Source organism: Triturus cristatus, chromosome 1_1, assembly GCF_964204655.1.
Source record: "Triturus cristatus chromosome 1_1, aTriCri1.1, whole genome shotgun sequence".
In the NCBI taxonomy this organism is placed as follows: domain Eukaryota; kingdom Metazoa; phylum Chordata; class Amphibia; order Caudata; family Salamandridae; genus Triturus; species Triturus cristatus.
Genome location: NC_140579.1, coordinates 441,271,117 through 441,292,310, shown reverse-complemented (window position 1 = coordinate 441,292,310; position 21,194 = coordinate 441,271,117). Strand labels below are relative to the sequence as shown.

At 45.3% G+C, this 21,194-nt stretch overlaps 1 protein-coding gene across 1 annotated transcript in view; it reads left to right on the top strand.

Moving 5' to 3' along the window:
* LOC146870405 (coiled-coil alpha-helical rod protein 1-like) overlaps positions 1–21,194 on the top strand; it is a 281,563-nt gene that overhangs the window by 204,253 nt on the left and 56,116 nt on the right. The window contains 4 exon segments of the mRNA XM_085640888.1: positions 11,323–11,435; positions 11,902–11,980; positions 15,315–15,445; positions 15,558–15,800. Coding sequence (XP_085497014.1) covers positions 11,323–11,435; positions 11,902–11,980; positions 15,315–15,445; positions 15,558–15,800 — 566 coding nt within the window.

Here is a 21,194-nt window from a genome sequence, read left to right as displayed (position 1 = left end):
TCGTTCAAGCAAAGTCGGCCCAGCAATGTGCCAGCCACATGTCCCGCACCATTCACCTCCTTCACAGTCTGGGATTCTCACTAAATTACCCAAAATCCCATCTCCAGCCCGCACACGTACAACAGTACCTAGGTGCGACTATAGACACTCTGGCGGCCACAGCTCAGCCAAATTTAGTGAGGATCAACAGCATGCAAATGCTGATTTCCAAGTTCAAACCCCAACACTCCCTTCCTGCGCGAGTGTTCATGCAGCTGATAGGCATGATGGCCTCCTGCATTTTCATAGTCCCACACGCGAGACTACATATGCGCCCGCTTCAGGAGTGCTTAGCACGTCAGTGGAATCAGGCTCAAGGACAGCTGAAAGACCTAGTGTTGGTGAGCGGTCGGGCATACAACTCTCTGCATTGGTGGAATCCACAAAATCTTTGCAAGGGCCGACCGTTCCAAGAGCCTGTTCCACAAATAATACTGACAGCGGACGCGTCTCTCCAGGGATGGGGAGCTCATGTACTCCACTACACAGTGCAGGGACTATGGACAACACAACAAAAGAAGATGCACATCAACCTTCTAGAACTGATGGCAATCTTCCTAGCTATGAAAGCATTCAAAGTACACTTGTGCAACAAAGTCGTGTTGATCCGGACGGACAACATGACCGCCATGTACTACATACAGAAGCAGGGAGGAACACACTCTCCACAGTTGTCTCATCTGGCTCAGAGCATGTGGAAGTGGGCCATTCAGAGGAACATGTTCCTCATGGCAGAACACCTCCCCGGCAAGGACAACCAGATGGCGGATCTGCTCAGCAGACACAGCCACCAGATGCACGAGTGGGAGTTACACCCATCAGTACTCCAACCGTACTTCCAGCAGTGGGGTCATCCAGAGATAGACCTATTCGCCACAAGCGAAAACGCAAAATGCCAAAGCATTGCCGCCAGGTTCCCACATCCGCTGTCGCAGGGCAATGCGATATGGATGAACTGGTCCGGCAGATTTGCGTACGCTTTTCCCCCAGCACCACTAATACCGCTGGTGGCACGCAAACTCAGACAACACTCACTGACACTCGTCCTGGTTGCTCCAACGTGGGCACGCCAGCCGTGGTACACCACCTTTCCCGAACTTTCCGTGGTGCCGCATCAAAGGCTGCGGATCAAACCCGCGCATTTGACGCAGAACCATGGAGAGATTCAGCACCCAGATCCGCAACAGCTGAACCTGGCGATCTGGCTCCTGAAGTCCTAGAGTTTGGCTACCTGAACCTGCCACCTGACTGTATGGACATCATTAAGGAGGCCAGGAGACCCACTACCAGAGCTTGCTATGCAGCCAAATGGAAAAGGTTCGTCATTTATTGTACTAATAATGACATTAACCCGCTAGACGCATCCATACAAAACATAATTTGTTACCTCTTACACCTATACCGATGCAATCTGGCGTACACCTCTATACGTGTCCATTTGACCGCAATATCAGCCTATCTGCAGACTAGGCAGCACCTCTCTCTATTCAGAGTGCCTGCCATCAAAGCATTCTTGGAGGGACTCAAACGAGTCATTCCACCAAGCCACCCACCGGCTCCAATGTGGAACCTCAACTTGGTCCTCACACGCCTGATGGGTCCACCCTTTGAACCTCTACACTCATGCGAGCTTCAATTTCTTACCTGGAAAGTAGCTTTCCTAGTAGCGATCACCTCTTTAAGAAGAGTTAGTGAACTCCAGGCACTAACCGTTCAAGAGCCATTTATACAGGTTCACGCCAACAGGGTCGTACTGCGTACCAACCCCAAATTCATGCCCAAGGTGGTATCGCAGTTCCACATGAATCAGACTATTGAACTGCCTGTTTTCTTTCAAAACCCACAAACTGTCGCAGAAAGAGCACTCCATACACTAGACGTGAAGAGAGCCCTCATGTATTATATCGACAGGACTAAGATCTTTAGGAAGACAAAACAACTTTTCGTTGCCTTTGCGCCACACCACAAAGGTAACGCTATCTCCAAAGCAGGTATAGCCAGATGGATCGTTAAATGTATTCAAATTTGCTATCAAAAGGCTAAACGCACATTAACGATTCCCCCACGAGCCCACTCAACACGTAAGTTAGGGGCCTCCATGGCTTTCCTAGGAAACATTCCCCTGCATGATATATGTAGAGCAGCCACCTGGTCCACTACACATACATTTACCAAACACTATTGTGTAGATGTGCAATCAAAACAGCAGGCAGCTGTAGGACAGGCTGTTCTCAAAACTCTTTTTCAGACCGCTGCAGCTGGCACTGGTAGCCGCCGCTAATAGAGGGTACTGCTATGTATTCTATGCACAGATATGAATTCAGCAGCCCACATGCCTCGAACTGAATATGCTACTTACCAGTATGCATCTGTTCTTGGCATGTAGGGCTGCTGACATTCATATCGCCCTCCCTCCTCCCCGGCGCCTGTAGCAGCTGCAGCTCTCAGAATTACTGTAAGCATGGTCATCACTTTCTGTATCTACTCCATCACTGCCACAATGGCGAAAAACAATCTGAGGATGGAGAGGATGCCCATGCGCACTGTAGTCCAGGGGAGGAGTCACCTATCCAAGGATACTTCGAAGACTCTTCCAGGACAACAACGTGCAAACATCCGGACCCAACACTAGGCGGCGATCTATGCACAGATATGAATGTCAGCAGCCCTACATGCCAAGAACAGATGCATACTGGTAAGTAGCATATTCATTCCATAGCGTGCCCTCTTACTAGGAATGTATTGCCTAAAAACCAAGCGGCCCTTGAACAACACCAAAGACTCATCCACTGCAATTTCTTTCCCAGGGGCATAAATCTCAGAAAATCGATCCACAAAGTGATCAAGGGCAGGCCTAATCTTAAAAAGACGGTCACAATCAGGGTGATCTCGTGGCAACGCTAAACCATTATCAACAAAATGCATCATCCGAAGCAGAAGCAAATACCTGTCACGACTCATGACTGCCGGAAAAATAGACGTTGCCATCAAGGGACTGCTAGACCAATATGAAGACATTGATGGCTTCCTTAGCAAGCCCATCAAAAAGTTAAACCCAAGAACTTCTTCATCTCTTCAACAATTGTGGGAGTCCACCTGGTAGCTCTAGAGTAGGGCCTAAGTCTGGCACTGTTGTCCCTCAAAAACTGTTCGGCATACAAATTAGTCTGCTCAACAATCTCTGCTTAAAACACATCGTCCATAAACAACTGAAAAAAATTTACCGGCAAAAAAATTTCAGTATTCACTCTAGACCCTGGAACACCAGTAAACTCTGGCAATGCCGGCTGCACCATGCCAGGGGCAACCCAGAGGTCATCACTTTCAAAGGGAAGCCTTGCAGCCCCAGCCTGCAGCCCAGATGCCTCTTGCCGCACTACACCAACGTAAACCTTGCAGCCCCAGGCTGCAGCCCAGATGCCTCTTGCCGCACTATCAGCACATCAGTCTCCTCCTCTAACACAGGCACTTCATCCGCACTAAGAGTATCTTCATCATCCGATGACTCCATACGGAGAGACAACTCACTGCCAGAATCGTCCCCTGCCTCCTCTCCCTCAGATGCAGAGTCAGTCTCTGAACCAATATCAGAGGAAGACTCAAACAGCAAACCAACAACCTGCTGAGCAGTAATCCTGCGGCTAGCCATTATACTTACTAAGATTGAAGACTGCACAAACAAGTCAACAACAACCAACAATGTGCAAACCAAGTAAGTAAAGAAATGTGTACCTTTATCACAATGATCAATGTACTCAAAAACAATAGAATTCAATTACAAGAGACAGCTACACTCCCCAGAACCTACTCTGCAGTGACACAGCAAAAACCAACGATATCCAACTAGAAAGAAGAAAAAAAAAAAAAATTACTCACAAGACAACAAAATACACATCGAGCACAAATGCAAACAGTTTTTGCCAAGGGGTCACTTCCTCATGCAGAAAAATACATCCCTGGTGTCTAGTGGGCTTTTCTGCCCCCCCTGGGAGCAGAAACGGACAGAAAGACGACCGGTCTGCCCCCAGGGGGGGCAGAAAAGTCTTCCCATTATTTATGCCTCAAAGGAAGTGACCCTTGCCCAAGGGGTCGCCTCCTAAATTAGGAAAAAGACATCCCTGGTGTCTAGTGGGCTTTTCTGCCCCCCCTGGGGGCAGAAACGGGCAGAAAGATGACCGATCTGCCCCCAGGGGGGCCGACAAGTCATCTAAATATTTTGCCAGCCAAGGAAGCGACCCTTGCCCAAGGGGTCGCTTCCTAAATTATGAAAAACACATCCCTGGTGTCTAGTGGGCTTTTCTGCCCCCCCTGGGGGCAGAAACGGGCAGAAAGATGACCGATCTGCCCCCAGGGGGGGCAGACAAGTCTTCGAAATAGTTTGCCACCCAAGGAAGCGACCCTCGCCCAAGGGGTCGCTTCCTAAATTATGAAAAACACATCCCTGGTGTCTAGTGGGCTTTTCTGCCCCCCCCTGGGGGCAGAAACGGGCAGAAAGACGACCGATCTGCCCCCAGGGGGGGGCAGAAAAGTCTTCAAAAAAATTTGGCCGCCTAGGAAGCGACCGTTGCCCAAGGGGTCGCTTCCCAAATAAAGAAAAGAACATCCCTGGTGTCTAGGGGGCATCCCTGCTCCATGATCGCGACGCTGTGCGCGATCGTGGAGCAGAAATGCCCAGCATTGAGACATCAGGGGAGAGGAAATACTCTTTCCTCTCCCCCGATGCCTCAAGGCCTCGCAATTCTTCCTACCCCTAACCCCCCCCCCCCCCCCCCCCCCGCCCCCCGCCGAACACCTACCTGATCCGTTGGACGCGCTGGAAGAAATGAATTCCAGCGCGTCCAACACTTCCTGATTACGTCGGCGCGCGCTGTGCGCGCTGACGTCGTCAGGAAGCGTGGGGGGGCTCGGGGGTGGCAGCGGAAGCTCTTCCGCTGCCATCCCTCTCTGTAGGGGCACGATCGATGCCCCAGGGGGAGAGCGCCAGCGCTTCCCCCGGGGGCTGTGCTCATGACGGAACGGTTCCGTCATGAGCACAGCCCAACCGATGCTCATGACGGAACCGTTCCGTCATGAGCATCGAAGGGGTTAATAATGGAGAATCAGCATCAAACCAAATAATAATAATGTATAAGCTGAGTAAAACAAAAGATTTAATAATGAAGAATCCGTGTAAAACCAAATATTAATAATGGAGTATTATCTTTGAAAAAAAAAGATTAATCACAGAGAATCAGCTTAAAAACAAATATTAATAATGGAAAACCAGCTTAAAATCAAAGATTAATAACGGGGAATCATTGTAAAATGAAAGATTTAATAATGAAGTTCGGGTCTGTAGGAGGCATACAGGGGTCACTGAACATTTACCCTAGAGAGATTGCAAATGTACTTATACAGAGGTTTCGCTTGATTAATGAGCAATGTAAAGATGTACACCTTGTATGCAAAGTGGCCTTGATCCTTCATTGGAGGTTATCGAACATTGTAAATGCAGAATCATTTTCTGTTTATACTTCTGTCGAAAATTACAATTATGGATTTGTCCAAATATGCTGAGCAAGTGTTGAAAGAAAAATAAATAATGAAGTTTGGGGAGAGGATGTAGAGTTGCGGCTAGAGCAGTCAACCTCTTATCTTATATCTTATATATAAGCTTTCTTGTTTTCAGTTTCTATTTTTGGTAAATTCTGGTGGGGTTTTTTCAGTGTTTTCAAGTGATTTCAGTACTTTAAAAAACAGTGGTTATCAGTGGTTACACATGTTCGTGCCATTAAAAACAACAGAGTGTTTTTGGAGCGTTTTGCTTTTATTATTGCTTGCTTTCTGCACTGATGCATGGTATATAGACAGTTATACGTACAGTGTGTATGAGGTCCAAATACAATTTTACAAATCAAACTTATTGTAGTACACCATACAATACTTCTTCAGTGAGTCTTTGGTCATGCACACTCGCTCTTTCCTTTCTATGTAAACTTTTATCTGTGAAAAGGCCCTCTCAACATTGGCAACGCCAAAACAGCCAGTAGACAATTTGCTAACTCTTGCCACTGACATAGTGTTCCATGCCAATGCTGATGCACCCGAAGATTGCGATTCTCTGGGACAGGTTCTGCATGATTTGAACTGGGCACATATGCCCCCAGAGTTATTGAAGTGGTCAAAAATGAAGCAGCACTTTTGAAAGTCTGGATAAAATTCCCCTTTACGGAAGGGATCTAGAACTTGTGCAGAGTACCATAGTGAGACTTCATTGACTTCAAATGCCATGGTTGGTGAAGGGACATTTCTATGCATCATTGTGAGGCATTTCTCATACATTGTAAAATAAAATGTCCTGAATTGCTCCTCAGCATTTCTTTGCTTACTAAGTGGCAAGCACTTTAACATGGAATATGTTGCAGTGCCAAGTCACTAAAAGTGTTTCCCAGCCTACTCTCAAGGAGATGTTTCACATCTACACCAATTATGCACCAGAATGGACTAAAAAGTCAATAGCATTCTTCATTAACTCTCAAGATTGTAAAGATTGTTTCAGCATACCATCTAGCAAGTAGCAAGGATCTCTTACAGGGAAGCACTTCAGCTCAGGTATCAATTTTGACAGGTCATCACACAACTTTTTCACATATGTAGCTGAATCACTTCAAATACAAACAATATCACTCCAATCTTTTTTGAACTTGGTAAGAACTTTTTGCAGCAGAATTCCAAGTGACACTGCGCTCCATGTTTCCCAAAAGTCTAGTGTCATGTTTTCAACACTATCCCAGATGGTTGGTGACAGCACTCTTCACATATACCTGTCACTGGGGTGTTTGGCAATTCACCTACTATCAATACTGACTCGCTAGAAAAGGGGCTGATGTATCAAGGGGTTTTTCCCATTCTGTGTGAGTAAATGTGATAGCACATATTGGGAAAGATTCTTGTGAAACAAACCATGATTTTGTTCTTTCCTGATTCTCTACAGTTTATAAAATTATTAAACAAGACCTAAAACATGCTTCTAAACCCTGCATCTTTAGACCAAAGACCACAAAAGGAAGAAGTAATAATATTTTAGTGACATCTCTAAACAACAAAACTGTAGCAGAATAGTGTTAGCTCAATCTTTCTTGCTGCTATCTTGTATAACAAAGTTACATTGTATTGGCCCCTTTAAAAATAAATAACTTTCACTCTCCTTTTCCTTTCTTTGAATAGCTTTTAGTTTGTGGTTTTGTTGGTGTTTTTTCAGTAAAAACAGTGATTCAGCACTCCAACAAGTCAAAAAATATAATTTGCAAATACAAGTAAAGTAAGAAGCACATGAATTCGGCAGGTTCTTATTACTTGGTTTCTTTATTGAAACAATCTTCTTAAAAACAACTGTAGCCAACGCGTTTCGACCCAGAAGGTCTTCTTCAGGGCAATGACAATAATAGTAGTATTTCTTAATTCATTTCTTTACTTTTTCTGTAACCGTTACGATTTTTGCAACGCGGAGGGAGCAGCCCTTAAAAATACCAAATATACATGGGCTAAAATATCCATGTGCTCACTGGAATTAATTATTTGAAATAGTCCATTAAGAGTTTACTGAACAAGCTATACTTACTTTGTTAATGTACTTGAAGAATATGAGGTCCTATGGGTACTCCCTTTTAGAGTGAGGGACCAAGTAGAATTTCAGAAAAATCTAGAATTGTTCCTCTTTGATTTTTAGAAATAGAGAGTTGGAAGAGGTGTGGAATATTCCAGAGGGTGTTTTGCCAGGTAATATTAGATCAGCCAGGCGGGGCCTTTCCCTTCTGGACTGCCTGAGAACTAATGATCTTTTTGCTTTAAATGGTCGGTTTCTGAAGGACTCGCCAGCCTCTGTTACCTCTCATTCCTTTTTGTGTCAATCATCATTAATCAATTATATAGTGGTAGCATGACAAATGTTTGGTGCCTGCTCCCATTTTGAGGTATTAAGGACGAATTTAAAGTTCAATGTTTTTCGATTTATATCTTAAGTTGTTTGAGAGCTGGAATTCAAGAAACGTTAGCATGGTCTACAGTAAAACCAATGTGCACACTTTTTGGTCTCAAAATAATATGATAAATCTGGTTGCTTATGTTAAAATGGCGACTTCAGCCCGTTATTTTCACAGAGAACCCTATTGCTTGGTTTGAAGAGCAGCTGTCTCTGTTTGGATCATGTGGGAGAAAATAAAGTACTGCCAGTGTTAAATCCTCTGTAGCCATCTCCTGGGAGGTAAAGAAGGTAAACTGTGATATATAAATTCACTAGTAAGAAAACAATTTAAGCAGTCATCACTACTGAGGCAAAAGGAAATCAATTGATTGAAGCGGTGTGAGAAGTAGGTTGAAGGTGTCTGAACAGAGGAGGCAGGAGGACCGGAAATGGACTGTGTTGAAAGAAGCCGCTTTCTCTGGTGACTTGTGAAAATACTGGTTATTGATCGCAGAATACTGTGACACTAGAATTAAGGCTGAGACCATTCTTATTTCCGATGCAAAATGGTCCCATTAAGTCTCGCAGTTCTATGCCATCAATTCCAGATGTGGCATGTTGTTGGAGTTGAGTGATGTGCCTCCTTCTTCGGGCGAATATGGCCTGCCCTCTTGTGAGGGGATATAGATTTTTATTAAAGGCGCAAGATTTCTGGAGCAATGGGCCCATATGAACGTCCAATATCTGTTATCAAACAAGAGGTCTCTGCATGGGCCTTGCTGCTGTGTCCAGTGTTCCAATATTGTGACCAGCATGGGGTTATTCCGTTGTCATGCAAAGGTGGTGTGGTTGTGCCTCTATATTTACAATGGTCTGAAAACCTCTCCCTCTAGTTTCATGCAGACTGCGTTGTTGGACGTGCTTGGCAAATTGTTTGTAAAGAGTATTCTCTTTCACCTCCAGGACTGGGCGTTTGGTAATAATCTTGTTCCTGCCGAGCAAGCTGTTTTTTGTAAGAACTGCGGAACCTTGGATATTATTTTGGCCCTCCAAACATTGATAGATAAGTATTCTGTGGGCACGGAAATGGCCTTAAATTCTGCTTTTATTGGTTTCTCCACAGCGTTCGATAGGGTTGACCGTGGGACGCTGTGGAGGAAATTGGTGGCATTGGGGGTCCCCGCACATTTGCTCAGGTTGATAGTTGCTTTTTACTCCTCAACTTGATCCCAAGTTCTGATGGGAGGGAATCGGGGTCTCTCGAGCAGGTCTGAAGCAGGGTTGTTTACTTGCGCCCCTTTTTTTGTTTACTCTATGCTGGTGATGTTGTTATGATGGATTTAACTCTGATAGGGCTACTGAGGTGTCTCTCTGAGTTGGGAAAATTATGCTGATGAGCATTTTTTAATAATAAATATCCTGAAGAATGAAGTTGTGATTTTTTGGTCAGGGGTGCAGAGTTAGGATGGGTATGCATTGGTTCCTGGGAAATGACAACATGGAAGCGGTAAAGGTGTATCCATAGCTAGGTAGAATTGTTTCCAATAACTGCCTAAATAAGGATCACAGTCAGTGTAGAAGTAAGGCTTCAGCTCAAGCTTCTGCCACAGGCAGATTATGTAGGTGTTGTGGGCAAAGGCATTTCGCCCATGTATTGGCGGTCTATTAGTTTTAGATTCCACCTTCATTGAGCTATGCCTGTGAGGTAATGGAAGAACGGCATTGGTCTTTTTTTGACAAAGTCGAAGGGCAAATATGGCGACAAATCTTTTATTTGAATTCTTTTGCCGTTCCATCAGCTCTCCTGCTTGCATTTAGGCTCCTCTCCACATAAGTGTTTGCTGTGGCTGCTGTATTAAGGTGTGGGAACAATCTACTGAATGGTGAATCCGGGTCCATCTGAGCTGCATTGAAACATTTTATTGTTTGAGCGGAAGAAGTGCCCTCTTTTTAAACTATATGAAAGCTCTGTATTTTTTTTTTTAATTGGTCAGAATGGGATGGTTCCACTCCTGAAGCTCACCTTAAAAAACTTGATCAAAAAATCAATCTACGAATTAAGCTAGAAAAGGGATATTGTGTTGTGTGCTCAGAGTGCCCGGAATAAAATAATATTGGAGAGAAGCATATGTAAAAAAAAAAAACTACAGTATGTACTGTGAAACCTCCTCCATGGTACACGCAGAACCATTTTGTTATTAAGGTTGAATCTACTCTTGTTACAAATCATTACTGGATCCTGGGAAGGGCTACCAAAGGAGGAGAGTCTTTGTGATCTCTGTGGGAATTGGGCGCTATTTGTATGTCCTCATCTTCATTCATTGCGGCGCCAATACTAAGACCCTTGTTTTTAAAGTACAATATAACCACGGCAGTGGAGGCCTGGAAATGTTTATCTGCACCACCATCAGAAATCGCTTTTAAACAATTTTTGAATATTTTCTAGAATTGTCTGAATTTTCGTAAATTTCATAGTCATTGCACTGGTTCATGAATTTGAGGAATTGGTACTCTAGGTTTCAAATACTTTTGCACAGTATGAAATTGATTTATTCTACTAAGTACTGTAGTAGCGTTACAGTTTGCTTCACTGGTTTGTTGTATTTATTAGGCCTGGCTTGTATTGCGTTATATTATTTAAATTAATTGATTGCGTATTTGCTCTTTTTTGTGTCAAGGGCCTTAGAGCTTAGTTGTAAGTTGATTGTTTTTTATCATGTATTTCAGAGCTCCATGTACTGTATATTGTATGAATTATTATGTTTTTTACTTTTTTACTGTATTTTATTTGGACCTCTTTGAGTTCCAAATTATCACATTAAAAATCTTGAATCTTGTTGTTACGGGTAAGTAACATCTCCTCACTTAGACTCTACAGAGAGTATGAGAGCCTCGAAGTACAAGATCCGAAAAGTCATAGTTCGGACAAAGATTTGTGAACTGGTGGCTACCATCACCTGAGAACATTTTGGAAGCACCACTTGAGACTGTGCAGCACTGTGCAGCACTCTGGGCATTTTTGTGATGCCTTTCAGCTCCCAGAGAGCTATCTTTAGGACAGGAAAATAAACACAAAGGCTGGGGGTGTGGGGTGATGAGGTGAGGAGAGAGAGAGAGAAACTGGTAAACAAACAAATCTACAGTGGTCTTAAAGGAGCACGCTATCCATGGCTTTGGCAGAATCAGGAGAGACTGCTGTTGTAGAGACTTCTAAGCCCACTCTGTGAAATGTTTGGAAGGCAAATAATCAAAGCTATAGGATTTCTAAATTGTCCACGTGTCCTGTTGGCCTCCACAGTCCTCGTCAGGAAGCTACTGATTTTCCTTTTGTCTTTTTACAGCTTCCACCAGGTATTTGAAACCCAGGAGTCTGGGCTGAAGGCTGCTGTTACTCGCCTCAGGAGTTTGGGCCAGCGCATGTGTTTTGCAGCAAAGAGAGTAGACACAATCCAAGGTTGGTTATGGCTTTCCTTCTCATTGCGTTCATTCTGGAGTTTGAGGCCCTGCACGTATGCCCACCATCTACATTACTTCCCTGCTTTCCCTTGCAGGCAGTGGGCTGGATTGGGACCATAAGGATAGGACAGGAGTCTCTCAACCACCCTACCAGTGGAAAAGGTGTACTGCTGCCGGCTCCTGGGGTTCTGCCCTCGTACTACATAATGCACCTTATGTGTTGTATCTGCTAAGTCTTTAGCTATCTCTAGCCATTTCCCTCTAACGTGCTCCAGGCCTCCATCATAGGGGACTCTTGCAACCTCCTTCCATCAAGGCCTTTACTTGTAATAGCCTTCCCATCCTTCACTTCATTTGTTGGGAAGGCCTAGCGCTGATGGAAGAAGATGCAATGAGCCCCAAAGGCGTATCACGACTTCTTCCATGCCGTGATTGAGTTTACATGTATTTCTTTACTTCTGCAGGGATGGTGGCCAGGAAGATGGCCATTGCTGGGCTGCAGTTGGAGGAACGGAACATAGCCCACGAAGTTGGTAGAGAGAGGTGAGGATTGCGCCTAGGGTCTTGGATGGTGTGAGCAAAAGTAGTTCAGGCCTGCTGGCACAAAAGTCATGTTGGTCTCGATGAGTTGGAGGGCAATGGTATCATCCATGTAGTGTGGCTGAAAGGCTGATGATTTCCAGGACATTCATGACCATTACAAGCTAGATCAGTCTTCCTCAGAAAGAGACTTGGTTATTATCAATATAGGAGTCGTAATAATTAGATATATATTTTATGAAACTCCTGTTCAACACATCCCTTGCTCTGCCAAGACAAGCAGTAAATACAGATCATACTAAACTCTGATTTGAAATAAAACCGGTGTTCGCTCACCGTCATCAATTTCAATATTTGCACATCGTTTGACCTCTGATACTTCTAATATTTCGATATAAGTAGGCCCTACAAACACTATGAGTCACAAGCATTAAACTGTGAAAATAGCAAAGAAGAAACTAGGAACCTCCATGCAAACGCAAGGAGTTGGCAGGCATAGACCCAAAGGACATGCTCACTGTTAGGCTGTCACTGGGCATGATGACTTCACAAAGTAAAAGTGTAAAACTAGTTGTGAGTGCTCACCCATAGTTTATGGCCTCCAAGATACCGTGTCCCCATTCACCATACGCGCCACCATCCAATGCTCATTGTGTGCTGAGATTTCTCCATACTGTGGCTAGCCAGTTTAACAGATTCTAAAAAGTACACAGCGTTTGGCATGTCCCCCGCATAGAGAATGGAAAAAACAAACACACCATGTACTAATGCCAAAAACTCCCTTGCCTTCCAGTTTTTGATAAGATTACCTTCAAAATCCTCTGTCCTCTTTAAATCCATAAGTAGCTCATCTCTCTCTTACCTACAAAAAAGATACAAAGTGATGACCCAACCAGACTTTTGCATTCTACCAACCCCAAACTCATCCACGCTCCCAAATCCACTAGCAAATCGAGAGGTGAATAGATACTTTTTAGTTGCACAGCCTCTCCCTTTACATGCAGAACTAAAAAAGCATACTATACAGTAAATAAATAAATCTGCAGATGATTGACTACATAATCCTCTGCCATGAGATTCTTTCTGATAGCCCTACAGAGTAGAACATCTCCATGTGTGGGATCCCTGGAACACTGTTTTTCCAGCTTTCAACGTCCAGGCTTTACCTTCCCCAGAACCTCATCTCTCCTGTAGAGGATTCCTCTTGACACCCTAGAAGTCAAGAAGGTTCCTGTACTTCAGCAGAATTATAGCTTTCAACAATGCCACCTCCTGTGATTCTGACACTTGTAGTGCCTATTACTGTACCAGCTTCTCTTCCTCCTTCTCCACGTCAACCTGATAAGGACAAGTCCTTATCTGTCCAAAGTGTATGAACCTTCAAAGAAAAAGAAGAAAAGGAAATGCCAATTTTGTTACTCGAGGAGAAGAGCCTTACGGGTCCTGAAGTTCTAGATAACATGCTCCTCATGGAAGAAACCCGTCATTCCCAGCCGGTATAAGCAGATTTTTATTCAGATCTCCAGGATCTCCGCCTTGCTGTTTCTCCAGGGGGTGATGTGGTTTCTTTCCTGTAGGTCAATAATGGAGTGGCAAGAAAACTTAACACTAAGGCACTAGCGCCTGTTTGAGACGTCAATCATTTTTGAGACACTACTGCTGGTTGGGGAGTTGTTGCAGCCCACCTCCCATACCTTCCAGACTCCGGCTTCCGTAAAACCTGTGGATAGACACAGAGAGAAAAAGTATAGAACTTTAGTTTTGATTCTCTCGTATTATCGGCTGCTAGAACAGGCTAGCATGTCTCTTACTCTTCTTCCTGTGTCACCTAAAAAGGGAAAGTAAAAAGATGGCACAGTGGGTAAGAAAATCTGCATAACTTCTACTGCAGCTTGGAGTGGGTGGATCCACAGCTCTGCTACGCTGATACAACAGAGAGTAATGGAATCCCCTGCAGCACTTAGTTGATCTAGAACTGTGACAGCATATACAGGAATTTAAAGTGATCCAGAAAGGCTCCTCTCTTGTGCAAAGTGGAAGAGCAACTGAGATCAGGGGGATCGCCACACACATTATTCCAGGTCTCAACCTGAGTTCATCAAGTGGAAGTTCTTCACAGACCCTGAAGAGAAAAAATGCTGTTGTAGATAACGTTACATGCTTGGTTGCCTTGGCATTTAAGAGGTAGCCCAAGTAGGATGAGTTTCCAAGCTCCCTAAGGTTGAACACCTCAACCCCTCCTGAAAGAAGCAGCAGTGTCTCAGACGACCTCAGCAACTGTTGCTCTGCTTCTGGTCTATCTTTCTTCGCTAATTTCATTATTTGTTGTCTACAATCCCTTATGAAGAATCCGTGCTTGCAACACAGTGCAGGGATGTTCGAAAACATCAATTTTACAATGGCAGCTTGTGCTGTGGGCCTTTTTCACCTGCTGCACAAGCTGCCATTATAAAGTGGATGTTTCCTATCGCCCATAGTGCAGTTGCATCCTAATACTGAGGTCAGAACAGTCGACCTTTGGTCGTGCGGTTCCAGACCTCTACGGGTCCTCCAGACATCATAATGAGCCCCTGAGTCTCCTAAGGTTCTATCTCAGCCCCTATGTTATTCAGTCTGTACATGGACCCACTTGGAGAACTACTGGGTGATTCAATAATAGCCCATGCTGATGATTATCTGAATCAGATGCCCTACAGCTCATGATAAATATAGAAGTGTGGTCGAACCATGGTCATGACCAGCTAATACCGAAAGCACCCTCTCTCCTCCAGCAATCTTTGACTTCCTCATTCAGTCCTTTCGAACTACCCTGAAAACATTTGACATTGCTCCCAAAAGCTCCCAAAAGCACCACGTCTATGACTTTGTAATGGATGAGAAATTTCCTTTACAACTACATTTAAAAATCTGGCTGTCTTTCTGAAAGATGTTTTTGGTTTTTAGGGGCATCAAAAGCCCATTCTGGTAATTCTCTTTTAATCCTACCTACTTTTGTGATGTACCTCACCACGACTGTTGTTCAGGGCAAAAGTGGACAACTAAACTTGAATAATAAACACTCACAGGGTTGCTTTTCAGATTGAGACCAGACCACTACATGGCAGAAGTATTTACATCATATAGAATATACTTGTGCTAAACACTATTATCATTGGAAAGGTAACATTTGTAATCTTGTAATCTTATAATCAATATGACATGTTATCTACTACCACGTGACAGACTGCCTCTGAAGCACATACTCATCTGTGACCGCTTGAGTAAACCAAATGCTACCCCTTCTTGGTACATGTGTAATGCCTCCGCTTTGCTTCTTTTTCTCTTCTTGACGCTGCAGTGGGCAGCCTTCTTACTTAGAGCTCCAGGAGGAGGTGACCCTGCTCCATGTGGAGAGAGACCGGTTGTCTGCTGAACTCAAGCTCACTGCTCAAATGATTACAAAGAAGGTCGGCGAGTCTCGAGATAAAGGTGAGTACTGCATCTCTGGCATTCTCTGGTTTGGTGGTACTCAGGCCCTCCTACCTCTCTGGGACTAGGTGGGGATTCTTCTCTTATGCTTCCTTGTTTTGATTCTTGGCAGCCGACCAGGAGCTGCGTGACCAGCAATTGAAGATGAGCCTGCTCCAGGAGGCCTTGGAGGAGAGGGTCGCATCAGAGCAGGAGTTAACACAGAGGCTAATATTGATCCAAGAGCAGAAGGAGGGGGCAGTGCAGGATCTTCAGCAGAGACTCAGTGAGGTTGAGGCAGAGCTGCAATAGACCTGTGGGAGCCTAGAAGAGCAGAGACAGCATCTAGCAGGGCTGAAGGATGAGTATCAACAAGGTAAGCTTGCAGGAGCATCAGCACACTTCTACTTTGTTTCCATTATTTTTAGATTATTTTCCCAGTGGAAAAGGGCCCAAGTAATGGAACAATCAGGAGGCCTGCGGGAGGAGCAGCACTAGTATCCATGCAGTCATGGTACCCAAGGTAGAAGCTCCAGAATCCAAAGAGGCGCAGTACTCATTCATTCACGGTGCCCAGGGTGGAGAAGCTCCAGTATCCACGGAGGCACAGTACTCAAGCAGTCACAATGCCCAGAATGGAGAAGCTCCAGTATCCAAAGAGGCGCAGTACTCAAGCAGTCACAATGCCCAGGGTGAAGATGCTACAGTATCCAAGAGTCCCAGTACTCAAGCAGTCACAAGGCACCTATTCGGAGAAGCGTCAGTATCCAAGGAGGCACAGTACTCAAGCAGTTATAATGCCCAGGGTGGAGATGCTACAGTATCCAAGAGTCCCAGTACTCAAGCAGTCACAATGCCCAGGGTGGAGAAGCTCCAGTATCCAAAGAGTCACAGTACTCAAGCAGTCATGATGCCCAGGGTGGAGAAGCTCCAGTATCCAAAGAGGCGCAGTACTCATGCATTCACGGTGCCCAGGGTGGAGAAGCTCCAGTATCCACGGAGGCACAGTACTCAAGCAGTCACAATGCCCAGAATGGAGAAGCTCCAGTATCCAAAGAGGCGCAGTACTCAAGCAGTCACAATGCCCAGGGTGAAGATGCTACAGTATCCAAGAGTCCCAGTACTCAAGCAGTCACAAGGCACCTATTCGGAGAAGCGTCAGTATCCAAGGAGGCACAGTACTCAAGCAGTTATAATGCCCAGGGTGGAGATGCTACAGTATCCAAGAGTCCCAGTACTCAAGCAGTCACAATGCCCAGGGTGGAGAAGCTCCAGTATCCAAAGAGTCACAGTACTCAAGCAGTCACAATGCCCAGAATGGAGAAGCTCCAGTATCCAAAGAGGCGCAGTACTCAAGCAGTCACAATGCCCAGGGTGAAGATGCTACAGTATCCAAGAGTCCCAGTACTCAAGCAGTCACAAGGCACCTATTCGGAGAAGCTCCAGTATCCAAGGAGGCGCAGTACTCAAGCCGTCACAATGCCCAGGGTGGAGACGCTCCAGTATCCAAGAGTCCTAGTACTCAAGCAGTCACAATGCCCAGGGTGGAGAAGCTCCAGTATCCAAGAGTCCCAGTACTCCAGCAGTCACAATGCCCAGGGTGGAGAAGCTCCAGTATCCAAAGAGTCACAGTACTCAAGCAGTCATGATGCCCAGGGTGGAGAAGCTCCAGTATCCAAAGAGGCGCAGTACTCAAGCCGTCACAATGCCCAGGGTGGAGAAGCTCCAGTATCCAAAGAGGCGCAGTACTCAAGCCGTCACAATGCCCAGGGTGGAGAAGCTCCAGTATCCAAAGAGGCACAGTACTCAAGCAGTCATGATGCCCAGGGTGGAGAAGCTCCAGTATCTAAAGAGGTGCAGTACTCAAACCATCACAATGCCCAGGGTGGAGAAGCTCCAGTATCCAAAGAGGCACAGTACTCAAGCAGTCACAATGCCCAGGGTGGAGAAGCTCCAGTATCCAAAGAGGCACAGTACTCAATCAGTCATGATGCCCAATGTGGATCAGCCTCTGTGATCAGTGAAAGTATCTGGGGTGCAATTGCCCCAAGATACAAACTGTGATGGTACACTGGTTGGAACTGCCCCAGTTTGCTAACAGCCATGGCTTCTGGTGCAGAACAGCCCCAGTATACAGTCACAGTATCTGGAGTGAAACTACACCACTATTCGTACTTCAGCATTGTTATCCTATCAGACATGATACCGAATGAAATTCTCACATTCGAACAAGCAATCCTGAAAGAAGTTTCCAGAGGTGCAACAACTACCCCCTTGCACAATCTTTCAGCCTTAGAACTCGCGGCTGTGAATTCTTTGGCCAATGATCACAAGAGCACCATTAAACAAGCAGATAAAGGAGGGGCTACCATGATCATGTCCACTTTGGACCACGATAATGAATGTAATCGTCAACTGGTAAACCGCCATTATTGCACCCCAATCTCCAGTGACCCTACTGTCTGTTTGACCACACTAATCACTGCAATGATCTCCACAGCTGAAAAACAGGGTTGGATCAGTCGGAATGAGGCCGATTTTTTTTTTTTCAAGATGCAAGCCAGAACGCCTTGTTATTATATCCTACCCAATATTCACCAGAGCCTAGATCCTCCACCCGGACGACCCATTGTATCAGGAATTGATTCCCTCCTAGACCCCCTGTCACGTTTCTGTGACCCCTTTTTACACCCTGTGGAACAGAAAACACCATCTTTTCTACAGGATACTAGGGATGTACTGTGTCTCATTGAAAACATCCACACCACAAATGAGATTGACTTGTTAGTCACGTTGGATGTGGAGGCACTCTACACAAACCTTCCCCAAACAGCCTCACTAGAGGTAGTAGAAGCTGCCCTTTTAGCTGAGGACTGGGATTCTTCTACCCCAGTAAACTTCATTATGGAGTGTGCCACACTATCTTTAACTGAAAACCGTTTTCAATAAAAACAAGCATTGGCATAGCCAATAGGTCTCGCCTTTGGGACATTATAAGTGTTTAGCCATGCAACAGTTGCATAACTAAATACTTATAAGGTCCCAAAAGCGAGACCTATTGGCTATGCCAAGCGGCCCCGAAAGTGATCGCGATCAAACATCAAAGCAGTGAAAGTGATCGCGGTCAAGCGCGGCTGCGCGCCCGCGCACATGCACTGTAGCCAAAGACTGGCTTGGTAGCACTTTTTGGAGCCCTCTCAATAAGTCTCGCCAGACCAGCGCATGCGCTGGGTCAGGCGAGACCTAAAAAACAACTATACCACCAAACCCAGAGGAATTTTTGGGGGAGTACGTTTGCCCCAAGTCTGACAAGGCTGGTTTTGAAAAAAGGATGATCTTCGATGACTCGAATCCCTACAACACCAACATATTACTCTGGCGTAGATACATTGATGATATCTTGATATTCTGGAAGGGTGAAATGACATTATATGAGGATTTCTGTAGGTGGATCAGTACTCCTAATCCCTACCTCCATTTCACCAACACCATTTCCCACAACAGCATTCCCTTCCTAGATCTCATGATCACACTGACTGAAGGACAATTAAGCACCACATTCTACAGAAAACCCACAGACTGCAACAGCCTCCTCCTATTCAGCAGCCTCCATCCTAAAGCCCTGAGAGATAATCTCCCGTATGGACAATTTTTACAGCTGCTCCGTAACTGCAGTACCTTAACGGACTACAATATTAAGGCTGACCAACTTGCATACACCCTGAACTCTCGGCAATACCCCACACACAGTATAAAACTGGCAAAGAAACGGGTCAGAAACAATAACAGAGGCGTTGTTGGAACAGAATCAGAGACAAACAACAGACGCATTGACATGTGTCACCACATACACACCAGATTCTAATGGAATCCTTAAGATCATTAAAAAAAACACTGGGGCATTCTACAAACTAGTGAATTGATATTACCCCCACCTTGTTTTGCTTTTAAACGCATGTGGAACTTGAAGGATATACTCGTGCAAACTAGACCACCACCTTTTACCCACTGTGACCAAAGATCCCTGTGTGATCTCCCCCCAGTGACCGCACACTACCCATGTAGATCGTGCACGGTATGTGCTGTCACTGAGATTACCAAAGAAATTCAATTTTCCAACACGTTCAAATTGGTGCAGAAAAAACACACCAACTGCAATACAAGCAACTGTATATACACCCTCACTTGCCCTGTTTATTTATTTATTTATTTGCAGAGTTTTATATAGCGCTGGCTAGACCCAGAGGTATCAGAGTGCTTTACATGAGCATTATCGAGTTACAAAATTCCACCAGTTACAGGAGCATGAGTTACTAGAGCATAGATTAAACAAATACACATAACCAATGGGGTATAGGAGGAAGAGGGGAAAAGAAAAAAATGGGAATGAATGAAGATCGGGTCAGGAAAGACAGGCAAGGGGGAAAGTAATTCAGGGGAACCAAAAAGCCAAATTGAAAGTCAAACAAGCCGGCTGAATCGTCGGAAGGCGGGGAGGAAGGAGACACTGCAGAGAGACGAAGGAAAGTCTGCCCCATGTCCGGCTGGGTAGGTGACAGCCGAGGGGGAAATCCTCAGCCCATCTCCTCTATAGCTACCTGGGTAGCTCCACCGGGCATCGGTCAAATTGCTAAGTCTCCGCAGTCGGTAGAATGTTCACAAATTCGTCAGAAGTTGCTGAGGCTGGTTTCAAATTCAATCGGGGGAGTAGGAGAATCAAAGGACCTCAGTCCTTGGAGCCCCAGGTGTATATCAAGGTTCAAGAAGGGGAACTTCGTCGGAGGGAGGGGGAGGAAGGAGATACAGCGGGTAGACTAGGAGAACAGTGGCCAATATATGACTGGGTAGGTGACGGCCGAGGGGGTGAGCCAGAGCCGATCTCCTCTATAGCTGTCTGGGCAGCTCCACCGGGCATCGGACATATTGCTCGGTCTCCGCAGTCAGGAAAATAATCACGGTTACTCTGACGATTTCGAGTTTAAACAAGGGAGTTGGAGAGATGAGAACCGCAGTCAAGTCAAACCCCATGTGTAAATAAGGGTCCAATAAGGGGGTAGCTTCCAGGGGAATTAAAGCCAAAAAGGCAATCCCTAGCTGGGGAGATTCCCGGCCAGCGCTGATAATCTGTCAGCCATCTTGAAGACATCCAGTATGAGATACATTGCGGGACAAGCTGGTACCCGGCTGAACAGTATTGGCAGATTGATTCCCCAGCTTGGTGCCATAAGGAAGGGTTGAAATGAAGGTTTGCGTCGCAGCAACCACAGACTGCTATATTGCTGAGTGATTTGCCGATAGCTACATCAGGGGCGCCATCTTGGGGCCAGGCCCCGCTCTGGGGAAGATCATCGTGCTCGTGGAATCAGATTTGTGCAAAAAAAGAATTCCTTGCAGTAAGCGGATACAGTCTTACTTAAGATATTGGTTCATGTTGATGATCTTTACAGCACAGCTCCGCACGGAAAGATAGAGCGCTTCCCGTACACTTCAGCCGCCATCTTAGGGTCAGGCCACTTTAATTGACAATTGCCGCAAGGTTAGGAAACACTGGTCATAGCAACAAAAGTAATTATGCCTTGTCAGAAAAAAAGGTCGGTAAAATCGTTATGAAGCAGGTGCTCAGGAGGGCAATCTGGTTGTTATTCAGTACCATCTGAAAGAGACACGCTAGTGATAGATTCCTTACCTTAGAATAATCCCCAGGCGTCAGACTTTATCCGGAAAGTTTTGCTAGCAGTACCCCTGCGCATCAGTAGGTGGCGTCGTGCGG